Source organism: Lagenorhynchus albirostris, chromosome 14 (genome assembly GCF_949774975.1).
Source record: "Lagenorhynchus albirostris chromosome 14, mLagAlb1.1, whole genome shotgun sequence".
NCBI classification, from domain to species: domain Eukaryota; kingdom Metazoa; phylum Chordata; class Mammalia; order Artiodactyla; family Delphinidae; genus Lagenorhynchus; species Lagenorhynchus albirostris.
The window spans coordinates 62,126,679-62,147,778 of NC_083108.1; the positions used below are offsets into that span (position 1 = coordinate 62,126,679).

General features: G+C 53.7%; 1 protein-coding gene across 4 annotated transcripts in view; it reads left to right on the forward strand.

Annotated features, from left to right (window-relative positions):
• The window catches only part of DGCR2 (DiGeorge syndrome critical region gene 2), a 69,090-nt gene extending 50,734 nt beyond the window's left edge, over window positions 1-18,356 (forward strand). For 2 of the 4 annotated variants that reach the window (XM_060121699.1, XM_060121698.1), the window contains exons 6-10: window positions 514-690; window positions 7,827-8,030; window positions 13,263-13,433; window positions 14,145-14,381; window positions 15,651-18,356. In XM_060121699.1, coding sequence (XP_059977682.1) covers window positions 514-690; window positions 7,827-8,030; window positions 13,263-13,433; window positions 14,145-14,381; window positions 15,651-15,907 — 1,046 coding nt within the window. In that variant the 3' untranslated portion in view covers window positions 15,908-18,356. The remainder of the gene's footprint in view (window positions 1-513; window positions 691-7,826; window positions 8,031-13,262; window positions 13,434-14,144; window positions 14,382-15,650) is intronic. The other 2 variants (XM_060121701.1, XM_060121700.1) reach the window with 1 other exon arrangement.
• Window positions 18,357-21,100: the final 2,744 nt, after the last annotated feature.

Here is a 21,100-nt window from a genome sequence, read left to right on the forward strand (position 1 = left end):
GTGGCAGGTGGGCGGCCGTGTCTCCACACAGACCGGTCAGGGCCCCGGGCAGTGGCCCCCCCTCAGTCCTCAAAGGTCCTGCTGGAGCATCCCTGACCTGTACTCCTGGAGTGTGAGTGCCTGTTCCTATTTCCCGGTGGAGTAGTTGATTCGGAAATGGCCATTAGGTTTCCAGGCTCAAGAGTCATAGCATGCCTGAAGAGGATCATTCTAGTAGGTTCTCACCTGCCCTAATCCCAGCTCTTGGGGTGAATCCCTAACCCCAGTAGAGGGTGCCAGCCTTTAGGACAGTGCGGATACTCCTGGGCACACTTGTGGTCCTGACACTGGTCGAAGAGAGTCCACAGCTTCTCACTGGCTGAGTCCCTCTGAGGAGGAAGGGGCGTCTTTCTCCTTCCTGTGGGCACTGCCGTCCTTGCAGGGCCTCTGACGTTGTAGTAACGTTTCTAAGTGTGCCTGCCTCCCTGCTCCCTGGCCTGCTGCCATCATGCTGTGACGCTGTCTGTCCCGCAGGCTCCTCAGAGGTGCTTCTGCCCCCGGACCCCATCTTCGCGGCGGCCATGTCAGAGGGTGACGGTGTGTTCTGCGCGCAGCTGCAATGCTTCCACTTCCCCACGCTCCGCCACCACGACCTGCATAGCTGGCATGCTGAGAGCTGCCACGACAAGTCCTCGTTTCTGTGTAAAAGAAGTAAGCGCACATCTGACGCAGGCGGGCATCCCGTTTGGCCCTGTAGGCTGGGCCCCAGTGTCATCCCTGAGCCCTCATCTCCCCCCAGGACAGAGGCCCTGCCCACCCCGTGTCGTTAGGAGTTGGGATGACTGTGGTGACCAGAGGACCTGCCACATCTCGTGGTGTCCTGGAGCCTCGGACTCTCTTAGTCACCTCCCCCTGCTCTCCGCGGGTCCTCCAGAGGCCCTCACTCTGCTTCTCTGTCAGCCCCATCTGGGCCGCTGCCCTCCAGCCTGTGGTGTCAGGTCTGTTCTGGGCCCTCTGCCAGCTCGCTCGCCCACATTCCACATTGAGGTTCTTCCAGCCTCAGGGCCATGCTGTGATTGTGCAGCCCGAGGGCAGGGCTCCCTCATCTGTCCCCTCTGGGGACCATCCCTGCCTTCGCTGCTGATTTGTCGTGGGTCAGGGTTTCACAGGGGCCAGAGCCTGGTTTTGGACTTGGCCGTTGGTCAGTCCTTGCACGGGCACCATCTCATCACATTTATAGGAGCTTCGTGACAAGTCCTCCCAGTCGGTGGGCTCCTCTTCTGTCCTCAGCCATCCTGTTGCCTGTTCTGGACCTTTTCCTCTTCTGTATGAATTTGGGGATCAGTTTTCTGAACTCCCTTATTAATTGTCTATTAGAGAATAGACTTTCTGTTTAGACATTTTTGTGTTTTCTTTCAAATCTTTTTTCTCTTTTAAAACTTCTTTACTTTTTTTTCCTGGTGTTTCTTTTCTTGCAGCTTCACTTAGAAGTGGTAATAGTGAGCATTCTTATCTTCCCAACCCAAAAGGGATGGCTTTTAGTGTTTCAGCATTAAATGTAAGATTTTCTCTAGGACTTAGAAAACCAGATACCTTTATGAGGCTAAGGAAGTACCCATCTAGTCCTTGTTTGCTGGGAAGTTTTACATTACAAAAATGTATTGATTTTTATATTAATCCTTTTTCTGCATTTATTGGGAGTGTGTGGTGTTTCTTCTTTACTGTTTTACATTACTGCTTTGTTTATATTACGTGATTTTATCATTTACTCTTTGACATTAATAGATTTTCTCATTTTGAACCGTCCTCCTGGTTTTTGTATGTTTATTGCCAGCTTTGGTTTGCTGATATTTTATTTAGGATTTTTGAAACTGCTTTAAGAAGTGAGCTTAGCCTGTTACTATCATTCCTTTTCCACGTGCTCCTTGAATAGTTTTTGTTATCACATTTATATTAGGTTTATGAAATGAGCTGGGAAGCATTCTCTTTTACCAGCCTCTAAGTCAGTTTGTACTAGTTGGTTATAATCTTGACCTTGTTTGATAGACCAACCTTATAGGAGCATCTGGGCCCAGGGGCTAGGGAACTTTCTAACTTGTTACTTAGATATCATTCCACACTTAGGGAAAAGTTACTAGAATGATACAAGGAACTTCCTGTCATACGCCTTCTACACAGAATCACCAGTTATTTATATTGTGCCACATTTGCTTTATCATTCTCTTTTTGACTATTTTTCCTAAATCTTTTGAGAGTAAATTAGAGATCCTGTTCCCTTGAGGCCTAAATACTCAGTGCGTATTTCTAAGAAAAACAGCATGTTCTTATATAACCACAGCACAATTATCCAAACAAGGACGTTTGATCTAGATGCAATACTGCACAATAAATACTACACAACAAACACCGCACAACAATCTGCAATTTATTATTCTGGTGTTCTCAGTTGTTTCAATAACGTGCTTTACGGGTTTTCTTTTTCTTGGCCCAGGATCCAGTTCAGAATCATGCATTGCACTTAGTTGTGGTGTCTCTTTAATTTCCTTTTGGTCTTTCTGTTTGAGTAATTTCTGTAGACCTGGCTTCAAGTTTACTAATTCTTTCCTTGGCTGTGTTGAGTCTACTTGTGAACCCACTGATGGCTTTCTTCATCTCTTTTTTTTTAACATTTCATTTCTAGCATTTCTGTTTGATTCTTACGGTTTCTCTCTGCTGAATTTCCCATCTTGTATGTTGTCAACTTTTCCACTAGAGGTTTTCGCATATTAATCCTACTTGTGTTAAATTTTCTGTGTGTTACTTCCTTCTTCTGTGTCATATCCTTGATGATCGTGTTGTCTCTGGAGTTTGGTATTTCCTTCTGGTTTGTCGTGTGCCTTGTCATATTTTGTTGAAAGTCAGCGCCTTGTATAGGACAGTGGAGGGGAGTCCAGTCATTTTGGTGCCTGGAAATAGGCTGGCCTTTCTTCTGTGTGCCTTGGGTATAGTGGGTGGAGGGGTCTGTCTCAGCAGGAGTCAGACTGGGCTGTGGCTACCTTTATGCATCTTGTTTGCTACAGGGCTCTTCTTAGTGTCTGTTCCAGCCTCTGCTTTAGGTTTTCCCTTTGGGCCCCTCTTCAGGGCATCTGTCCTCAAGGCCTCCCGGCGGCGTGGTCTCCTCAAGTGCTTCCCCACCTCCAGCTGGGGTTGTGGAGCCAGCAAGGGGCTTTTCAGCGGTGCCATGATGGCTCCAGGTGTGCTCAGATTGGATGTGGTTGGTGTGGGAAGCTGGAGTGGGCTGGCTAGAAGCCAGCCCATCCCTAACCATTTAAAACCACTAACACTTCTAAAGTTTTTTCATTTCAATAGTGTTGTATAAATTGAACCATATTGCTATGCATCCTTTGGGGATTGGCTCTCTGCCAGCACAGTTCCAAGTTGTTACACGTGTGTCTTGTCAGTACTTTGTTCCTTTTTATTGCTGAGTAGCATTTAACCAGTCACTCACCTGTTGAAGGACAACTGAGCTGATTCCAGTTTTTTGTTTTTTTTTTAATATTTATTTATTTATGGCTGTGTTGGGTCTTCGTTTCTGTGCGAGGGCTTTCTCTAGTTGCGGCGAGCGGGGGCCACTCTTCATCGCGGTGCACGGGCCTCTCACTATCGCGGCCTCTCTTGTTGCGGAGCACAGGCTCCAGACGCGCAGGCTCAGTAGTTGTGGCTCACGGGCCTAGTTGCTCCACGGCATGTGGGATCTTCCCGGACCAGGGCTTGAACCCGTGTCCCCTGCATTGGCAGGCAGATTCTTAACCACTGTGCCACCAGGGAAGCCCCTGATTCCAGTTTTTGACTGTTACAGTTAAAGCTGCCATAAACATGTGCACACAGGTTTTTCTGTGAATGTAAGTTTTCCCTTCTCTGGGAGAAATGCACAGGATTGCAGTTGCTGGGTTGTATGGTAGTTGCATGTTTCATTGTTTATGAAACTAGTGAACTTTTTCAGAGTGTTTACATTCCCACCAGCCATGTAAGAGTGACCCAGTTTTCTCCACATCGTGGCCAGCACTTGTGATTTTCACTATTTTTAATTTTTAGCCATTCTGATAGGTATGTAGTACTATCTCATGGTTTTAGTTTGCATTTCCCTGAGGCTAATGATGTTAAACCTTTCCGTGTGCTTATTTGTATATTTTCTTTGGTGAAATATCTGTCCATGTCATTTGTCCATTTTCTAGTTGGATTGTTTGGGTTTCCTACTGTTGAGTTTTCAGAGTTCTTTATGTATTGTAGGTTCTAGTTCTTTGGCAGATGAGTTTTTTACAGGTACTTTTTCCTATTCTGTAGCTTGTCTTCATCCTCTTCACATGGGCTTTAACAGAACAAAGGTTTTTAGTTTTGCTGAAGTCCAGTTTAACAATTCTTCCTTCTATGGGTCACTCTTTTGGTGTCAGGTCTGAAAACTCTTTGCCTAGCCTTACATTCTGAAGAGTTTACCCTGTGTTGTGTTCTAAAAGTTTTATAGTTTGTATTTTACATTTGAGTCTATAATCCATTTTGAGTTAATTTTTTAATAAGGTGTGAGAATTAGGTCAAGCTTCATTTTTTTGCTGTGGATGTCCAGTTGCTCCGGCACTGTTTGTTGAAAAGCTGTCTTGCCTTCATTGCATTTTGTGCCATTGTCAAAACTTAGTCAAGCATGTTTGTGTGGGTATATTTCTGGGTTCTCTATTCTGTTCCATTGAACCTTCTGCATTACCACACTGTCTTGATTACTGTAGCTGTATAATCAGTGTTGAAATCAGGAAGTGGTTCCTCCTACCTTATTCTTCTAGGTCAGGATGGTTTTAGCTGTTCTAGAGCCTGTGTCTTTTCTACCTAAATTTTAGAATAAGCTTATCTGTCTATAAAAACCTTGCTGGGATTTAGATAAGAAGTGCATTAAACCTATATAGGTCAATCTGGGGAAATGTACATCTTTACAATGTTGAATCTTCCAATGCACGAACATGGTATGTCTCTCCATTTACTTAGATATTCTTTTATTTCTTTCATGAGCATTATGTATTAGTTAATGCTCATTGCTTTTATGCCCTTTCAATGGGCAGAGCTAAGACGTGTGTGTGTGTGTGTGTGTGTGTGTGTGTGTGTGTATACATGTGCGATTTTTAATACTGATTTAGTTCCTTTAATGGCTATAGGCGTATTCACATCTCCTAGTTTTCTTGAGTCAGTTTCGGTAAGTCATGTGTATCTAGGGCATTGCCCATGTAATCTAATCTAAATAATAGCTTATGATTTTTTTGAAGCATTTGTATGTCTGTCATTGTGCTCTCCTTTTGTTTCCTGATATCATTTACGTACTCTTCCTTTTTCTTGATCAGTCTCACTGGAGGTTTGCCTCTTTGATTCATCTTTATGAACTCCCGGCCACAGGGTTTTTATACATCTGGTAGCTCAGTCTTGTTGGTGCTCTTGCTCAGATCTTTTTTGGCTGCATGATACATCAGTTTTTGAAAGAGACATGTTATAATCTCTCACTATGGATGTTGATTCATCCATTTTTCCTTGATACTCTCTAATTTTAGCTTTATCTTTCTTGAGATCGTGTTGTTAGGGACATAAGCCATTATAATTATTATATCTTCCTGGTGAGTTGAACCTTTCAATCATTAATCGAACCTTTTTTACCCATAGTAGTTTTTGTTTGTTTTACTTAAAGTCTCCTTCTTTTCCAGTGGTAGCTGTAAAATGGTGTTCCCCTGACCCCTCCTCAGGCTTGATTAATTTGCTATAACAGCTCACAGAACTCAGGAAACGTGTCTACCCACTAGATTACTGATTTATTGTGATGAGGAGACACATAAGGCGAGGTCCCCAATGAAGTAGCTCTGTTCTTGGGGAGCTTGGTGCCCAGCACAGCGGCCTGCAGAATGGTCTGGTTCCGTGTCATGGAAGCTTTCCAAAAAGGCCAGAAAGCTGTCCTTTTGGGTTTTTATGGAGGCTTCATTACATAGGCATGATTGATTAAATCGGCCGTTGATGATTGATTCAACCTCCACCCGCCCCTACCCACCCCTTCCCCAGAAATCAAGGGATGGGAACCAAAAGTTCCAACCCTCTGATCACAGGGTCGGTCCTCCTGTCAATCAGATTCCAAAAGTCACTTCATCACAGAACAAAAGACTCCTGTATCACTCTCTGCACTTAGGAAATTCCAAGCATTTGTGAGCCAGGAACTGTGGGCGAAGACCAAATGTATATGAGAAGTGTATGTTGGTCATCTGAATGACCAAATATATGTTTCTTCTAAATCACACTGTCACATACTTCTGTGAAACTCCATTCTCTTTTCCTCTCTTTGCAGCATGAGTACTGTATACATTAGATCTCTTAGTGTTAAAAACCCAACACTGCACAGTTGTAATTGCTTTACCATCTGCAGCCGTTTCCTTTGCCCACTGCAGCTTTGCTTCCACACACTTCTTTCACTGTCACTGGCACATACATTCCAGGTATATTACCTTTCCATATGTTATGGGCCCAGCACTACACTATAGATATATTATTTTATACAACTGCCTTTTAATTAAGTTGAGAGAATAAAGGAGGAAAAAATATGCATTTATACTGTCTTATAATTACATAATTGCCTTTTCTAGTGCTTTTCGGCTTTTTGTATGGATTCAGATTACTCTCTGAAGGTCACCTGCTTTTTGCTGCAGAGCTTCCTTTGGTGTTTCTTATCCTGGGAGTCAGAAAGCACAAGTTCTCTCAGGTTTTGTTTACCCGGGAAGGTCTTCATTTTCGAAAGACAGCTTTGCTGGATGGAGAACTCTTGGTTGACAGCTTTTCCTTTGAGCACTTAGAATTCATTATCCCACCGCCTTCTGGCCTCTTGGCAGGAAATCTTACTGGGGTTCACAATAAGTATTGTGTCATTTTTTCTTGCTCTTTTTAAGGTTTCCGTCCTCTCTGACTTCCCGCTTTCTCCCTGTGCCATGTCTGTTCTTTGTGTTTATCCTACTTGAAGTCCGTTGAGCTTCCTAGATGTGCAGGATTCTGCTTTGCAGCGAATGTGGGCGTTTTTGTCCGTTGTGTCTCCACATGGTTTTCCTGCATCTCCAAGGGCTCTGCTCATTTTCTTCATCCTTCCTCCCTCTGTTTGAGCAGGAACACTTTTATGTAAGTTTCTTGCCCTGCACACTCCTGATCATGTGGGTCACACAGATTTGACTCCAGTCAAGTGTGGCACAGACCCAAGGTGTGGCATCTTCTGCGAGTTTTCCTAGATGTCCCTACCCCACTGAGAGACCAGAACATCTCCTCCTCGTGTCCCTGAGGAGAACCACACCCCTGCCTCAGCCCTCATGCCCAGCATTGGGCGTGTCTCCTACCCGCTTCAGGGCCTGCTCCTTCACCCCCTCTTGTCTCACACCAGCAGTTCTTCCTCCTCTGGTACCAGTCGGCTTTGTGCGAATTCACTGTGTGTCTCAGTTCCAGTGGACCGTCTCCCAAGGCTCATTTGAGATACATTCTGATGCTAAAAGGGCTGATACTCGTGATACCTGCATTTTATAATGGAGGGAATCTCACATGTAATGCGCTTAGGCACTTGAAAGCAAGCGCTTCTCCCCGGGCTCTCTGTCCCTGCTGTCTGCTCGTGGCCAGGTATGCTGAGCAACGTGTTGTCCTGACAGTGTGCCAGGCGGTCTCTCAGCCCCTCCCTGTGACCACGGGCAGACCCACCACCCTGGAAGGGGGTGCTTCAGATCCATCTTGCCAACTCCTCTGCTGTCATGTTGGCCCAGGCCCGGGTGGGGAGTCAGGGCTCCTCTGGCTGGTGACCCACATATCTCTTCCTATTGCAGGTCAGACATGTGTCGACATCAAGGACAACGTTGTGGATGAAGGGTTCTACTTCACCCCCAAAGGGGACGATCCGTGCCTGAGCTGCACCTGTCACAGAGGGGAGCCCGAGATGTGCGTAGCTGCCCTGTGCGAGCGGCCCCAGGGCTGCCAGCAGTACCGCAAGGACCCTAAGGAGTGCTGCAAGTTCATGTGCCTGGACCCAGGTGAGATGGCGAGCTCGGCCTTGCGTGGGGCTGCGTGTTCACATGGCAGCTGTGACCAAGGGCTGTAGGCCTGTCTTCTCTCCTGGTTACACTCAGAACTGGCTTCCGTCGTGGTCCCCATTGGAGCGCTTCCTGTTTCTGAGTGTGGTGACGTGGAAGGTGATGACAGTTTCTGTTGCTTGCCATTATCAGTCTTTACTGTTAGAATCTTTAAGAAAAAGATTAAATATTACCCACAGTTTTGACATAAAACTCCTCCCCACTCGGTGGTGACTCACGGTGGACGCCAGGGGCCATGTGGTCTCTGGGTGACCCTCCTCCTTCCACTTCTGATAAAAGAGCAGCGGGTGGGACTGTCCTTTCAGCCCTTAGCACAGCAACTCACGCATCTGATTGTTCTCCACGCCAGAGCAGCTGGCATCTCCCTGTGAATTCATGACCTCAAGAGAAATGTAAATCAGAAGCATGAATTTCAATGTGAGCGACACGGGCTTGTGGGCCCCACAGCGGACGGCTTGGGCAGGACCTATGGAGGGAAGCTGGAGCCACATGTGAGGGCCACACACCGAGAGCCGTCCTGCTCCCCAGGGCCATCAGGGCAAGCCAGACAGCGTCAGGCTGGCTGAGGCTCGGCGGGCCGGGTGCTCTGGCGTGTATCCCAAACCTGTGTGGCTGGCTGTGGTGCATGCAGAGGCCATGTTTGCGAGGAGCCAGCAGGGGACATGGAGCTGGGGTGCGCTCAGGCCTCCCCATCCCACAGGGTAGATGGTACCCGCTACTGAAGGGCACATGCCTGCAGATGTCTGACAAGCCAGTTGGGTGCCTGCCAGGTCTCCTGTGCCCCAGCCACATCACTCCAGCCTCCAGCTTACTCACCTTCCACGGGAGTCAAATGCTGGCTTTCACAAGTCATTCACCAGGATTCCTGGTTCCGTTTCTCAGGAGTTGACTTCTGCTGCCTTGACTCTCTGTCCAGGCTCTGTAAGAATGACCAAACATATACAAGCGTGACTCATCTGTGGGCATGCATGGCCCGTGGAGCCCACCCAGCTCTGAGGACTTCTCAGCAGACCACGGCCTTCAGGGCATCTGGGCAGGATCAGAGCTGCCACAGGCCTCTCTCCAGTGCAGCCAGAATAGGCCAGTCAAGGCCTCACCCTGCCCCACACTGTGGCCTTGCTTCTGCAGCCTTCTGACTGCCTCCCAGGCCAAGCATCCTCTTCTGGGAACTGCCCACACTGCACCAAGGAAAGAGACACCAGGAAAATATCTCCTTCAACAAGGCTAGGACGTCTGCTCTCACACCATGTTCGGGGTTGTATGGGAGGTCAAGGGCAATGTCAGAAAAGGCATCCAGACCAGAAGGGAAGAAATGAAATCATTTCTTGTTGTAGATGATGTGATTGTCTGCGTAGAAAATCCTAGAGGATCTACAAGAATGTTGCTAGAATTAATAAATGTGTTTAGTTTAGCAAGGTCTCCAGATACAAGGTCAATATGCAAAAATCCATTATGTTTATATATACTACCTGTAAAAAGTTGGAAATTGAAATTTTTAAGAAAAGTACCATTTATTAGTAGCACCAAAAACCATGAAATACTTAGGTACAAATCTTACAAAATATGCACACCGTCTGTATGCTACAAATCGTTAAGACACTGATGAAAGAAATCAAGGGCATAAATGAAATAAAAGGTTCATGGATCAGAAGACTCAATATCACTAAAAGGTTAATTCTCCCCAAATTATCTATAGATTCTATACAGTACCAACCAAAATTCCAGCAGGGTTTTTTTATAGACATTAACAAGTTGATTCTAAAATTTATGTGGAAAGGCAAAGGAATTAGAATAGCCAAACCGGTTTTTAAAAAGAACAAAGTTGGAGGATTCATAGCACCAGATATAAAACTTACTATATAGTCATAGTAATCAAAACTGTGATTTTTTAGCACAAGAATAGACGCATAGGTCAGTGGAACAGAATAGAGAGTCTAGAAATAGTCTACACTTATGTGGTCAACTGCTGTTTAACAGAGGTACAAAGACAATTCAATGAAGAAAGGATAGTCTTTCAACAAATGGAGCTGGAACAATTGGACATCCATAAGCAAAACAAAAAAATTAACCTTACACTACACTTCTTGCAAAATGGTCATACACCTATGTAAAACTTTAAATTATAAAATTTCTAGAAGAAAACATACGTTCTTTTATTTTTAATTTTGGGATATAGTTGATTTACAATGCTTTAGTTTCAGGTGTACAGCGAAGTGAATCAGTTAAACATATACATATATCCACTCTTTTTTTAGATTCTTTCCCCACATAGGCCATTACAGAGTATTGAGTAGAGTTCCCTGTGCTACACAGTAGCGTCTTATTAGTTATCTATTTTATATATAGAGTAGTGTGTGTATGTCAATCCCAATCTCCCAATTTATCCCTTCCCCCCAACATATGTTCTTTTAAAATTAAGTCTTTTAAAAGAAAACAGGAGAAAAATCTTTGTAACCTTGGGATATGCAACATTTTTAGATCAAAAGCATGGTCCACAAAAGAAACATTGATAAATTAGACTGCATCAAAATTGAAAACTTCTGCTCGTTGAAAGACCCTTAAAGAATTGAAAAGATAAACCACCAACAGAGAAACACAGATCGGACAAAGGTCTTGTATTCAGAGTATATAAAGAACTCTCAAAACTCAATAATAAGAGAACAAACCACCCTGTTAAAAAATGGGCAGAGGCTCTAAAATGACACTTGACCAGAGCAGATGCACGAAGTCAGCCAAGCACCTGAAAAGATGTTCAGCGGTCATTCAGCTCATTCAGGAAACAAATCGACGCTGAGCAACGGCCTCTCCTTCCGTCCTACGCTGGTGCCCGGGCTTGGGGCCGAGAGGTGTGAGGTGCTGGCCGTGCACCAGCCGGTAGCAGAGCCTGCATCAGGGACCAGGCACCCGCCTCCGATTCCTGCTGAGCTTCAGCTCCACCTGCTTCCTCCACAGAGACTGGATGCTGTCGTTGGCACCGAGCCCAGTGGGGCGCCAAGCTCCTCGTGGTGGCCTGGGGAGGCCTGGGCAGGCTTAGGCATCAGACCAATGGTCAGGCCAGCGGCCTCCGGGGCCCCTTCCATTCAGCAGTGTCTGCTGCAGCATTATGTGTCTTCTGTCGGGGCCCAGGGCTGGCCAGGGACCTGCAGCCTGGACCACAGCAGGCAGCCCCGCCTGGCACTGTCCGGACCCCATGGAGGGACCTGACATGTTGAGGGCCCCCGGGGGCCCCTGGCTGGCCTCTGCCCCCTGGGACAGTACTCTTTTCTTCATGTCTGACTGCTGGTACCTCTTCCTGGTGAGTACCGTGGATGACGGTCAGGGACCTTGGCCGTGTCCTTGGGCTTATTTTAGGACTGAGCAGGAATTAGTCATTGCAGAGGCCCGCTGCTTTAGTTACCCCCCGACCCTGGGGTCTCTGAGCTGGCCACCAATTAACAGCAGCCCCGTGGGCTGACAGACCTCCTCCCGGACGGGGATGAAATGTTCCCTTGAGACCGGCATCAGAACAGCAGCTAATTAATGAGAGGATGTTTCCTTTCACACACTTACTCCAGTGTTGTCAGCAGTAAATGCAGCTTTGGGGGAAGCTTTCTGGCCCCACGGGAGGAGGGCCAGTATGAGCCTGGCCATCCAGTTGGCACCTGTGTTGGCTGTGAAGTGTCTCCTCAGGGCTGGCAGTTGGGGACTTGCCCATGTGGCTGTTGCAGAAGTGGACACAGAGGCTCCCATGGCTCAGGTCACTCCTGCCCAGTGAAGCTCCCTGGCCTCCACGCTGCGTCTGGAGGCAGGTGTTCCCAGATCCCCCTGGTTCCGATTCTGTGACTCGGCGGAAGTGGCAACCTCATGCAGGCGAGAGCCCTGGGAATGCCTGACACCGTTCTCTCCCTCTCTGCCTTGCACCAGCACCTCTCCTAGCAGCGCCCAACAAGCCTGGTGTGTGCCGGGCAAGTCAGGTCAGACCCTGAGCTAGTGGCCAGTGGGATGTTGAGTTGCATCCCCGGCCTCTGCCCACCAGGTGCCAGAAGTGCCTCCCCCGCCTGCTGTTGGGGACCGCCAAAGGTATCACCAGAAGCTGCCAGTGTCCCCGGGGGTGCAGAGTCACCCTGGTGAGGCCCCTGGACACGTGCGGTCAGAGGCACAGGGCCCTTAGCAGAGCGCCCTGCAGCTGCAGCCTCCACAAGCAGAGGACTTCGGGACGCTTGGCTGGTGGGGCGGGGTTGGTGCTCACCACGGAGCTGCTGCCCAGGCACTAGGCCCCCACCGCTTCTGCCCCAAGACATCTGGGTGCAGGCCGGACTCTGGCACCCCGAGGAAGCTGCTGTGGGACCCTGGGCCTCCACCACGGAGCTGGCCCAGAGCAGGCCCTGCCCAGCCTTACTCGGGCGGGCGCTATGACCCGATGGGGAGAGGAGCGTGAGTTGGCGGCGGGGTTCCCGTGTGAACACTTTCTCCCTGGGTGACCCCTCTCCATCCTACGAGACCGTGAGTGCGCAGTTGAGTCCCTGGCGGTGGCCCCCAGGCTCCCCACCCACAGAGAGGGTGGGCAGGAGGGTGGGCGTGGGGAGGTCAGGAATCAGAATAGCCAATGCGTGTATGTTTAACTGAATCACTGTGCTGTACACCTGAAACTAACACAACATTGTTAATCAACTGTACTCCAATATAAAATAAAAAGGTAAAAAAAAAGAATCAGAACAGACACTGACAGGGCTGAGGGTAGACAGGGGCTGTAAACAGGGACTCTGGGGTCCAGGGGAAGCTGCACCTGCATCCTCTCTGGATCACCTGTGGGGTCCAGGTGACCCCAGCCTCCACATGTGAGCACTGCTGGGTGCAGGGGAGGGGCAGAGAGCTCTGGGCCCCCCGTAGGACTGAAGCCAAGCTCTGAACTCAGGTCACTGACACAGCCCTGCTGACCTCAGCTCCCCTGCATCAGGGAGGACCTGGGTGCTGCGGCCGGATGCACAGTCCTGCTCAGCACCCCGTCCAGCCCCGAGTGGCTTCTGGGGCTCAACCCCAGCAATGGGGGCGGGTGGGGAATGGGGTAGCGACAGAGCCTTCAGGAGGGGCTGAGGCCGGGCTGCAGCATCCCAGTGGCTGTGTGCGGGGCCTGGCACTAGGAGGGGTTAGGAGGTACACTGCCTGGGGGGCCAATCCCCCTCCTGAGAGCAGCTCTCCCCGTCCGCACAGACGGCAGCAGCCTGCTGGACTCCATGGCCAGTGGGATGCGTCTGATTGTGAGCTGCGTGTCCTCCTTCCTCATCCTGTCACTGCTGCTCTTCATGGTCCATCGGCTGCGCCAGAGGCGCCGGGAGCGCATTGAGTCCCTGATTGGAGCAAACCGTGAGTGCCCAGCCCTGCCTCCCACACAGTGGCTCGGTGGCGGTCCCAGGGCAGGGAGGAGGAAGACAGGGCTGCCCGGCAGCTGTGCCTTGCCTGCTCCTGCTCCCACTCCCAGGCTGAGCCACACGAGTGTGGTGGGAGGGGCGCCAGCCCTGGCCCCCCAGGGTGTGTGGGCACCTGCCGGGGCAGCCTGCCCGCTAAAGACGTTGGACACCCGTGGCTGGTGGCAGCTTAGGGAGCATGGTCCACCCTCCTCAGCCCACGTTCTCCGCCACAGCTTGTGCCTGCGTAGAGTTTCTGAGATTCCCCCTTGTCTCAGTGAGCAAGCCAGGAGGCTTCCCAGTCCCTGTGGGGAGGGGGGCTGAGGATCATGGTGACGAGGGACCACAGCTGCTGTGTTAGGGCCCCAGGGCCTCCGAGGGCACATGTGTCAGGTCTGAAGGCCCCGCATCACGGTGAGCCCTCCTGGAGATGGAGCTGCAGGGTGGGCAGCACGCCGAGGCCGTCGCGGGTCACGCCCAGATGCGCTGAGAGCCCGGGTTCTGCGGGCCGGAGCTGGTGGGTGGGTGGGTGGGGCTCCCAGTGTGGATGGCAGGTAGCAGCCGGGCACAGGCGTGTGACTGTCGGAGTGCGGGGTGCCCTGGGCCTGGACGTGGCAGGTCCAGCCCAGGAGTGATGGCTCCGGGCTTGTTTCTCTCTCCAACCGCCCAGTGCACCACTTCAACCTCGGCCGAAGGATCCCTGGCTTTGATTATGGCCCAGATGGGTTCGGCACAGGCCTCACACCGCTGCACCTCTCCGACGATGGGGAAGGCGGTACTTTCCATTTCCATGACCCTCCGCCTCCCTACACCGCGTACAAGTACCCGGACATCGACCAACCCGATGACCCGCCGCCACCCTACGAGGCCTCCATCAACCCGGACAGCATGTTCTACGACCCTGCAGGTGACCCCCAGGGCAAGGGAGCCATGGGTCACAACCAGTTGGCATGCGGGCCAAGGCCCTGTGGCCCCCCAACTTCTGCCTGGCCTTCTGCTTTTGCTTGGTTTTCCCTTTAAGATGGTCCCACCGTCTGGGGTGGGCACACTCTTCCCAGGGTCGCAGGTGGCCACTGGCAGTGGTCTCCCTGCCCCTGCCTCCCTCCCGGGAACTCCTGTTAGTGAGCACCCCTCGGGGCCCCCTCAGCAGGGCCCTGTGGGGAGTGGGGTGCCCGGACGCTGGGCTGTCAGGCATGGTGCACGTGTGGTGAGCTGAGGAGACACCCCCTCGGCATGCCCTCCTGTCCAGCGGCCACTTGAGTCTGTTGTTCATCTGATACTATGGAAAATCATTCCTCACAGGTGAAGCAGAAAGAACAGCAGGTGTCCTGCCCATGGCCTGACCTGTCCCTGTCCCTGGTGTGCACGCAGGTGTCCCATCCTGATTCCCTGTGTGTTACACACACATGCACACGTAACACAGCAGGCTGGGCTTTGCAAGGCTGGCACTGCTGTATTCTTGGTCTGTTCCTGTCAGTTAGTCCCGTCCTTTGTGGTCTGCACCGGCAGGAAAGCCTTGGATTTGACCTCTGTCCTTGGGACACTGATTGTCACAATATGCTGTCCAGGGGGCCAGGGTGGGTAGGACGAGGGATGCTTCTGGGAGTGCGAGTTCCAGATGCCTCCGTAGACCAGGCTGCAGGGGAGCAAATGCTCCCCGGGGCAGGATGGCAGGACTGCTGGGCTGGGGGTGTCGGCCAGGGGAGCGGCGGTGCTGGGTCCCTGAGCCCCGAGCTTTCAGAGAGCACCTGCAGGAATAAGGAGGGGCTGCCACCAGGTCTCCCTCAGACCAGGGTGTTCTGCAGACCCCCAGACAATTGGCCGGGGCTGCCTGCTCTGGTCCATCTCCTGCACTTGCCCCCGTGTTCCAGCCCATGTCTAATGCATGTGAGCCCTGCCTGGACCCCCAGAGTCTGAGAGGGTTTCCCCCTCCCCTCCCTTTGATCTGCTGACTCAGTCAAAGCGTGTCCCCTACGCACAATCATGCTTTGCTCACGGCTGTACCCCTGCTCCAGCCCCACACAGCCCACTTGCATGGCAAAGGTGCGGGGTGAGCACGGTGGAGCCCCGTGGGGCAGGCTTTCGCCTGCCCGGCAGTGTTGGTGGGAGCAGGCAAGCAGGAAGAGCATACCCTGAGCCAGGACCACCCCCTGCTGACCTCCATCTCCTCCCGCAGATGATGACGCCTTTGAGCCAGCAGAGGCCGCCCAACTGACCACAGGGGATGGTGGTGGTGAGGGTGCAGCGCCCCGGCGCCTGGAGCAGCCCCTGCCCACCCCCAGGGCCTCTCTGGCCGAACTGGAAGACTCAGCCGACAGCAGCAGTGTCCTCCTTGTGCCCCCTGACCCCGCCCAGAGTGGCAGTGCCCTGGCCACAGAGGCGCTGCCGGGGGGCGGCCGCCACAGCCGAAGTTCCCTCAATACTGTGGTGTAGAGGACGGCGGGCCCGCGGCCCAAATGGGCAGGGAGCACCTGTTTGCCGTCGAGAAAAACGCTGATCCCCTTGGGAGACTTGAGGGGCCCCTGAGTGAGCCTGGACCCAGCTGCACAGCCACACCCCTGACGGCGGGCACACAGACACCACACCAGCCCCCAGGGCGCCAGCACCTGCCCGAGGGTCTTTGGGGGCTTCAAACACACGCGTAGCTTTGGGTCACTGTCTTTTTCTTTTTAAACGGCAGAAGGATGACAGAGTTGGTGAGACCACATGTGTCAGGAGCAGGGAACAAAGGAGGCGCCATACGCTCTAGTGGGGCTGGACACTCCAGCTCTGATGGACTTGCTTGCTGCCACGCGCCCTCCAGAGGAGCCCGGGCTGCTGCGCACGCCTAGCTAGACGCCGCTAGATAGACGCCTCGAGAAGGCGCGCCCGGGTGGCGGGTGTCTGAGGACTGTCAGTGCAGTTGGGGCAGATGGCCTTGGAGGTTGCCGCAAGGGCTGCTCTGGGGGTGGTCCCCCAGGTCCAGTTGTGAACATCCAGCTGTGGGGGCTGGGGGCTGGCCTGGTGCCCGAGGTGCCCAAGGCCCTGAGGAGGGCAGTTGGGAAGGAGGCTGGACTCTGTACTGTCTTTCCAGCTGGGCTCCGTGAAGCTCAGTTGCACACCAGGAGGCCTGGGCCCCACCCCAACCATTCTCTCCCCGGCAACACAATGCGTGGCCCGCCCTGGGCAGCTCTGGGGTCGGGCTGGGGCCTTTAGTCACGCATGAGTGTCCTGGCCCTGGATCCTCCACTGGGGCTGGCTCCTGGCTGCTGCCCTCTGGAGCCCCCACTCCTGCTGAATTTGCCCCTGGACCTGGCCTGCCCCCACCCCACCTTGTTTGTGCCATAAGGGTTGTGTCTTTGGGGGGAGGGATGGCTGAAATTCACATCCTGGGCTGTCCATCTCCCAGAAGTCCACTTCCTGCCCACCACCGCCACCACTGGAGCCACGTGCCCAGTGGCCGCATGCCACCTTCCTGTCCCCAGCAGCAAGGTGCTGGGTGTCTTACCCTGGGGGGCCTTTGACTGAGGGTCACTGTTACCTGTTTCTGGGCAGTGGTCTTGTCTCCTGACATGGGGTTTTTAGCATTTCTGAGGTTTGGAGGTTAAGCGGGTTTTGTGCGATTTTTAGCACATTCATATCTTTTCTACGTTGAATGTCTGGATCTTTTCTTTGTTGTGTGCATGTGTATCTGTGTGCGTATGTGTGTGTATGTGTCTAAGTGTTTGCAGGTGGTGGCGGTACACAGGGACTCAGGCCTGGGGCCCCCCCTTTCCAGGGCCAGCCACGGCGTGCTGGGCGGCCCCAAGGCGTGGCCCTCAGCTGAGAGCAGGGAGCCCTTCCCTGGCCCCTCGTGCCCTCCTAGACCAGCAGTGAGCGGGGGATGACTTGAAGTGGGTGCTCTGTGGTGACAGGCCTCGCTGGCACAGTCCATTTCTGGACACGTTCTCACAGTCTCCCGTTGGGGACCGTTTTGTTCTTCCCGGGGCAGCATGAGCTTCTCAAGTTGCCCACAGACCAGGGTTTGGCCCACAGGAGCCAGAGTGCTGCAGGCAGCCCCACGCGGGCAGGCTGCGTGCTGAGCAGGCCTGCACTCCCCCTGCCAAGGGCTGGGACTGTAGCGTGGCTGCACTGGCTGCTGAAGACAAAGCAGAACGTGTGTCCTGCCTCCACTGTGTTCTGGGCACTGAGCAGCTGTCACAGGCCTTGTTGGTGCTAGGTGAGGGTCCTGAGCACTCCTGCTTTGGAGTGGGCTCCCCCGTGGAGCCCCAGAGGATCCTGTCCCCAACAGCTCAGGGTCCCTCCCAACCCCCATGTCTCTGGCCCAGGCCTCAGACCCGTGTGTACAGGGCAGGGCGTCTGGCACTAGATGTGTGGGATTGGGGACTGAAGGACTGCTGGGCCAGTTGGGCATGTGGGAGTCACTAAGGGGGTGGCCCGGAGCAGGCTGTGGGGGCCACAGATGGGGGCCTGCTTCTGGACAGGCCAGGGCTCCGGGGTTGCTCAGCCCACGTGCAGCACTGTTTCAGGCCTTGCCTGCTGCCGGCAGTGTCCCCAGGAGCTAGTGCCCCAGGGGCTGAGCTCCACTGGGGATGGGGGTGGGGGAGTAAGGGGAGAGGTTGGGTCGGCCTTCTGCCTAGGCCAACCGTCATGAGATCTGGTTGTGCTCCGTGGTCAGGCGAATCCCAACCAGCCCTGGCTGAGAGTCTTGTGCTCCTGTGAGAGCTGCTGACCTGCTTGGTGGGGGTGGGTGTCTATAGGCCGTTGTCTCAAGGCCTGTTTATGTTTTCCTTTCACTAAGGGTTTTTAGTTTGGGTTTATTTTGGTTGGGTTGGCACTAATTCTTAAGATGCTGTGAGAACCGTTTCATCCGAATGCCAAATAAATTTGTGTTCTGGAAGAAGTGTGGTCCGTCCTCGGTGCGGCCCCAGCTGGAGCAGGAGGCTCCAGCCAAGTTGGGGCCGAGGGACAGGTGCAGAGGTGGCTGTGTGGAGGAGTTGGGCCACCTCTGGAAGCCAGGGCAGGCGTGGCGTTCTGAGACACCTATCCCTTCCGTTCTCTGAACGTGGTCTTTTCAATTATTTCTCAGTTCCTGATGTGAGGAAAGAGGGCGCCCAGGGGACTCAGCCTCGGGTGGGTCCTCGTGCTGGGCGGGCAAGGGGTTGGTTTAGGAAAGGCACTGGTGCGGCCCCTGGGGCCTTGGGGAGGCGGCCCTCGGGCCTGAACGCCTGCGGGGCGGCGGGCGGTCCGGGCAGCACCGCGGACAGCGCCTTGGTCGGGGGTGGGAGGTTGGGGCGCGGCCCTCGCGCTTGGGAAGGCGCGCCCGCCGAGCGCATTCCGGTGCGTCGTCGTCTCTCCTGGCCACTCGCGGGGCGGGGAAATCGGAACCCCGCTTTCCAAGAGAGCGACTGGGGCTCGGGCCACAGCCTGGGGTCCGCTGGGCGCCAGGACCTCCGAAACTGCTGCGGAAGCCGGGGTCCCACCGGGGCGGGGCGGAGCGGAGGAAGCAGTGGCTTCCCAGACCCTTTGGTCCGCAGGGGTGCGCTGGTAGGAGAGAGGCTGTGGTCTTGGGTCGTCCTCCCCACCCCAGGCCCCCAAGTCAAGGCACTGGAATCCAAGGTGCCATTTCTCTCGAACTTCGTCCTTTCTGGTGGCCTTGCCATGTCACTTCTGGTCTCCAGACTCCATTTCCTCGTCTGTAAATGGGCATAATAATAGCATCCCCCCACCCAGGAATAGTTGGGGTGTGGGGGGGTCCGTGAAAGCGTGCAGCTTGGGTCGACGCCGGCGTTTGTTGCTGGCAGCCGTCCCTGCCCCGAGATCAGAGCGAGTGCCTGGCGAGCTCCAGCTGTCTCCCCACTGGAGGCGCCGCCCCTCCGACCCTCCCCGCGCCTGGAGCCCCCAGGACTCAGCCACGCCCCTAACTCACCCCGCTGGTAAATTCGCCAACCTCGCTGGTTTCCTCGGCCCGCGTCCTCCGCCACTTACTGCTGCACCATGCGGTCCCTGGGCTTGGTGCTCGCCTTCCTCGACGTGCCGCTGGTGGTGCGCGCCGACTCGGAGGGTGAACACAGGACCCTGCCTTTCTGCTCTGCCTTACCCTCCCCGGACGCTCCCTCTTCAGAACTCTTTAGGCCCTGCCCCTAGTTGGGGGGGTGCGACTTTTGGGGAGGAGAGGTTGGAATTGGGGCGACAGGAGAATAGGGTCTGCCTGGCATCCACTGGCCAAAGCCCTGTGCTCCCACCCTTGGACCCCGGCTGGGATGGCCCTCAGGGCCCAGATGGCCTGCGTCAGCCCAGTCCCCTCCCACCGTCTGCAGGTGCCTGGTGCTACGACTCCCAGGACCCAAATTGTGGTGAGGACAGAGTGTTGTGTGAGGCTGTGTGGCATTGGTCTGTGTCCTGTGTCCACTGCACTTCTGTGGTCTCTGCGGGTTTTCTGTCTGTAGTCCTGGGTCACAGCGATTGGGAGCCCACAGTGTGTGTATGATTGTCCCCCTCTGTGTGTGTCCGGATCTGTGGCTGCTGTGCTCTCCAGTCCTGTGTGTGCCAAGCTGCTCACATCAAGCGGGACCCATAAGTGTGCCATGTGGCCAGCCCACATGTGAGCAGGTCGTGGAGGTCCCCAAAGTTGGCATGTGGCCGGGTGCCAGGAGACTTTCCCAGGCCCCTTCCCTGTGGCGCAGCTGCCTGCAGGGGCTGTACCTGTGATGGTGTTGCAAACACTATGTCCAGGCCAGGTTTGGGGGGGTGGCAGTTGTGACCTGTCAGGTGGGTGCTCTTCCCTGGGTGTGTGTGTGGGGGGAGGGCCACCTTTGTGCACCCCCATGTCTCAGCCCCCCAAGAGACCTAGACCTGTTCCCCCAGGCCCCACCCACTGGAAGAAGATGGCCCCAACCTGTGGGGGCCCAGGCCAGTCCCCCATAAACATCGACCTTCACTGGGTCCAGCGGGACCCCACCCTTGGACCCTTCATCTTCCAAGGCTATGACTCAGCACCTCCAGGCCCGTGGACACTGGAGAATCATGGTCATACAGGTCAGCACCCTGGGTCAGGCTCCCCCTCCCACAGACAGGGACAGCAACCCCCTGCACAAGGATCAGGATCCCCACGCAGGAGATGAGACACCCTACAGAGACCAAGGACCCCCCCACAAGGGTCAGGAACCCCTACAGATGGATTAAGAGCTTCTACATAAGAATGGGAACACCCCCACAGAAATTAAAATCTCCATAAATGGCACAGGAAGCTCCACACACAGTGGTCAAGACATCCCCCAATGGAGGTCTGGAACCCCCACATAGAGGTGCCAGGAACCCCCTACCAGTAGCAATCAGCCATTGTCCCTGAGGACCAGAAGTCAGGGCGTACCCAGAGGTCAGAACTGGAGTCAACCCCCAACAATCCCATAGCTGAGGTGGATCAGGACCCCCGCCACGGGAGGCTGCCTTCTCCCCTCCGTGCAGGGTCAGGGGTTTCCACTGCAGTCTGTGGAGCCCCACTTGGCCGGCCAGCAGAGGGGCCTGGACACCCAGGGTGTCATAGTTCCAAAGAGGCCCAGCCAGGGCGCAGACTGGCCTGAGGGGGTACCTTTGCTCGCACCTTGTGCCCTAATGGCACAAGGGCAGCTGAGGGGGGGAAAGAGA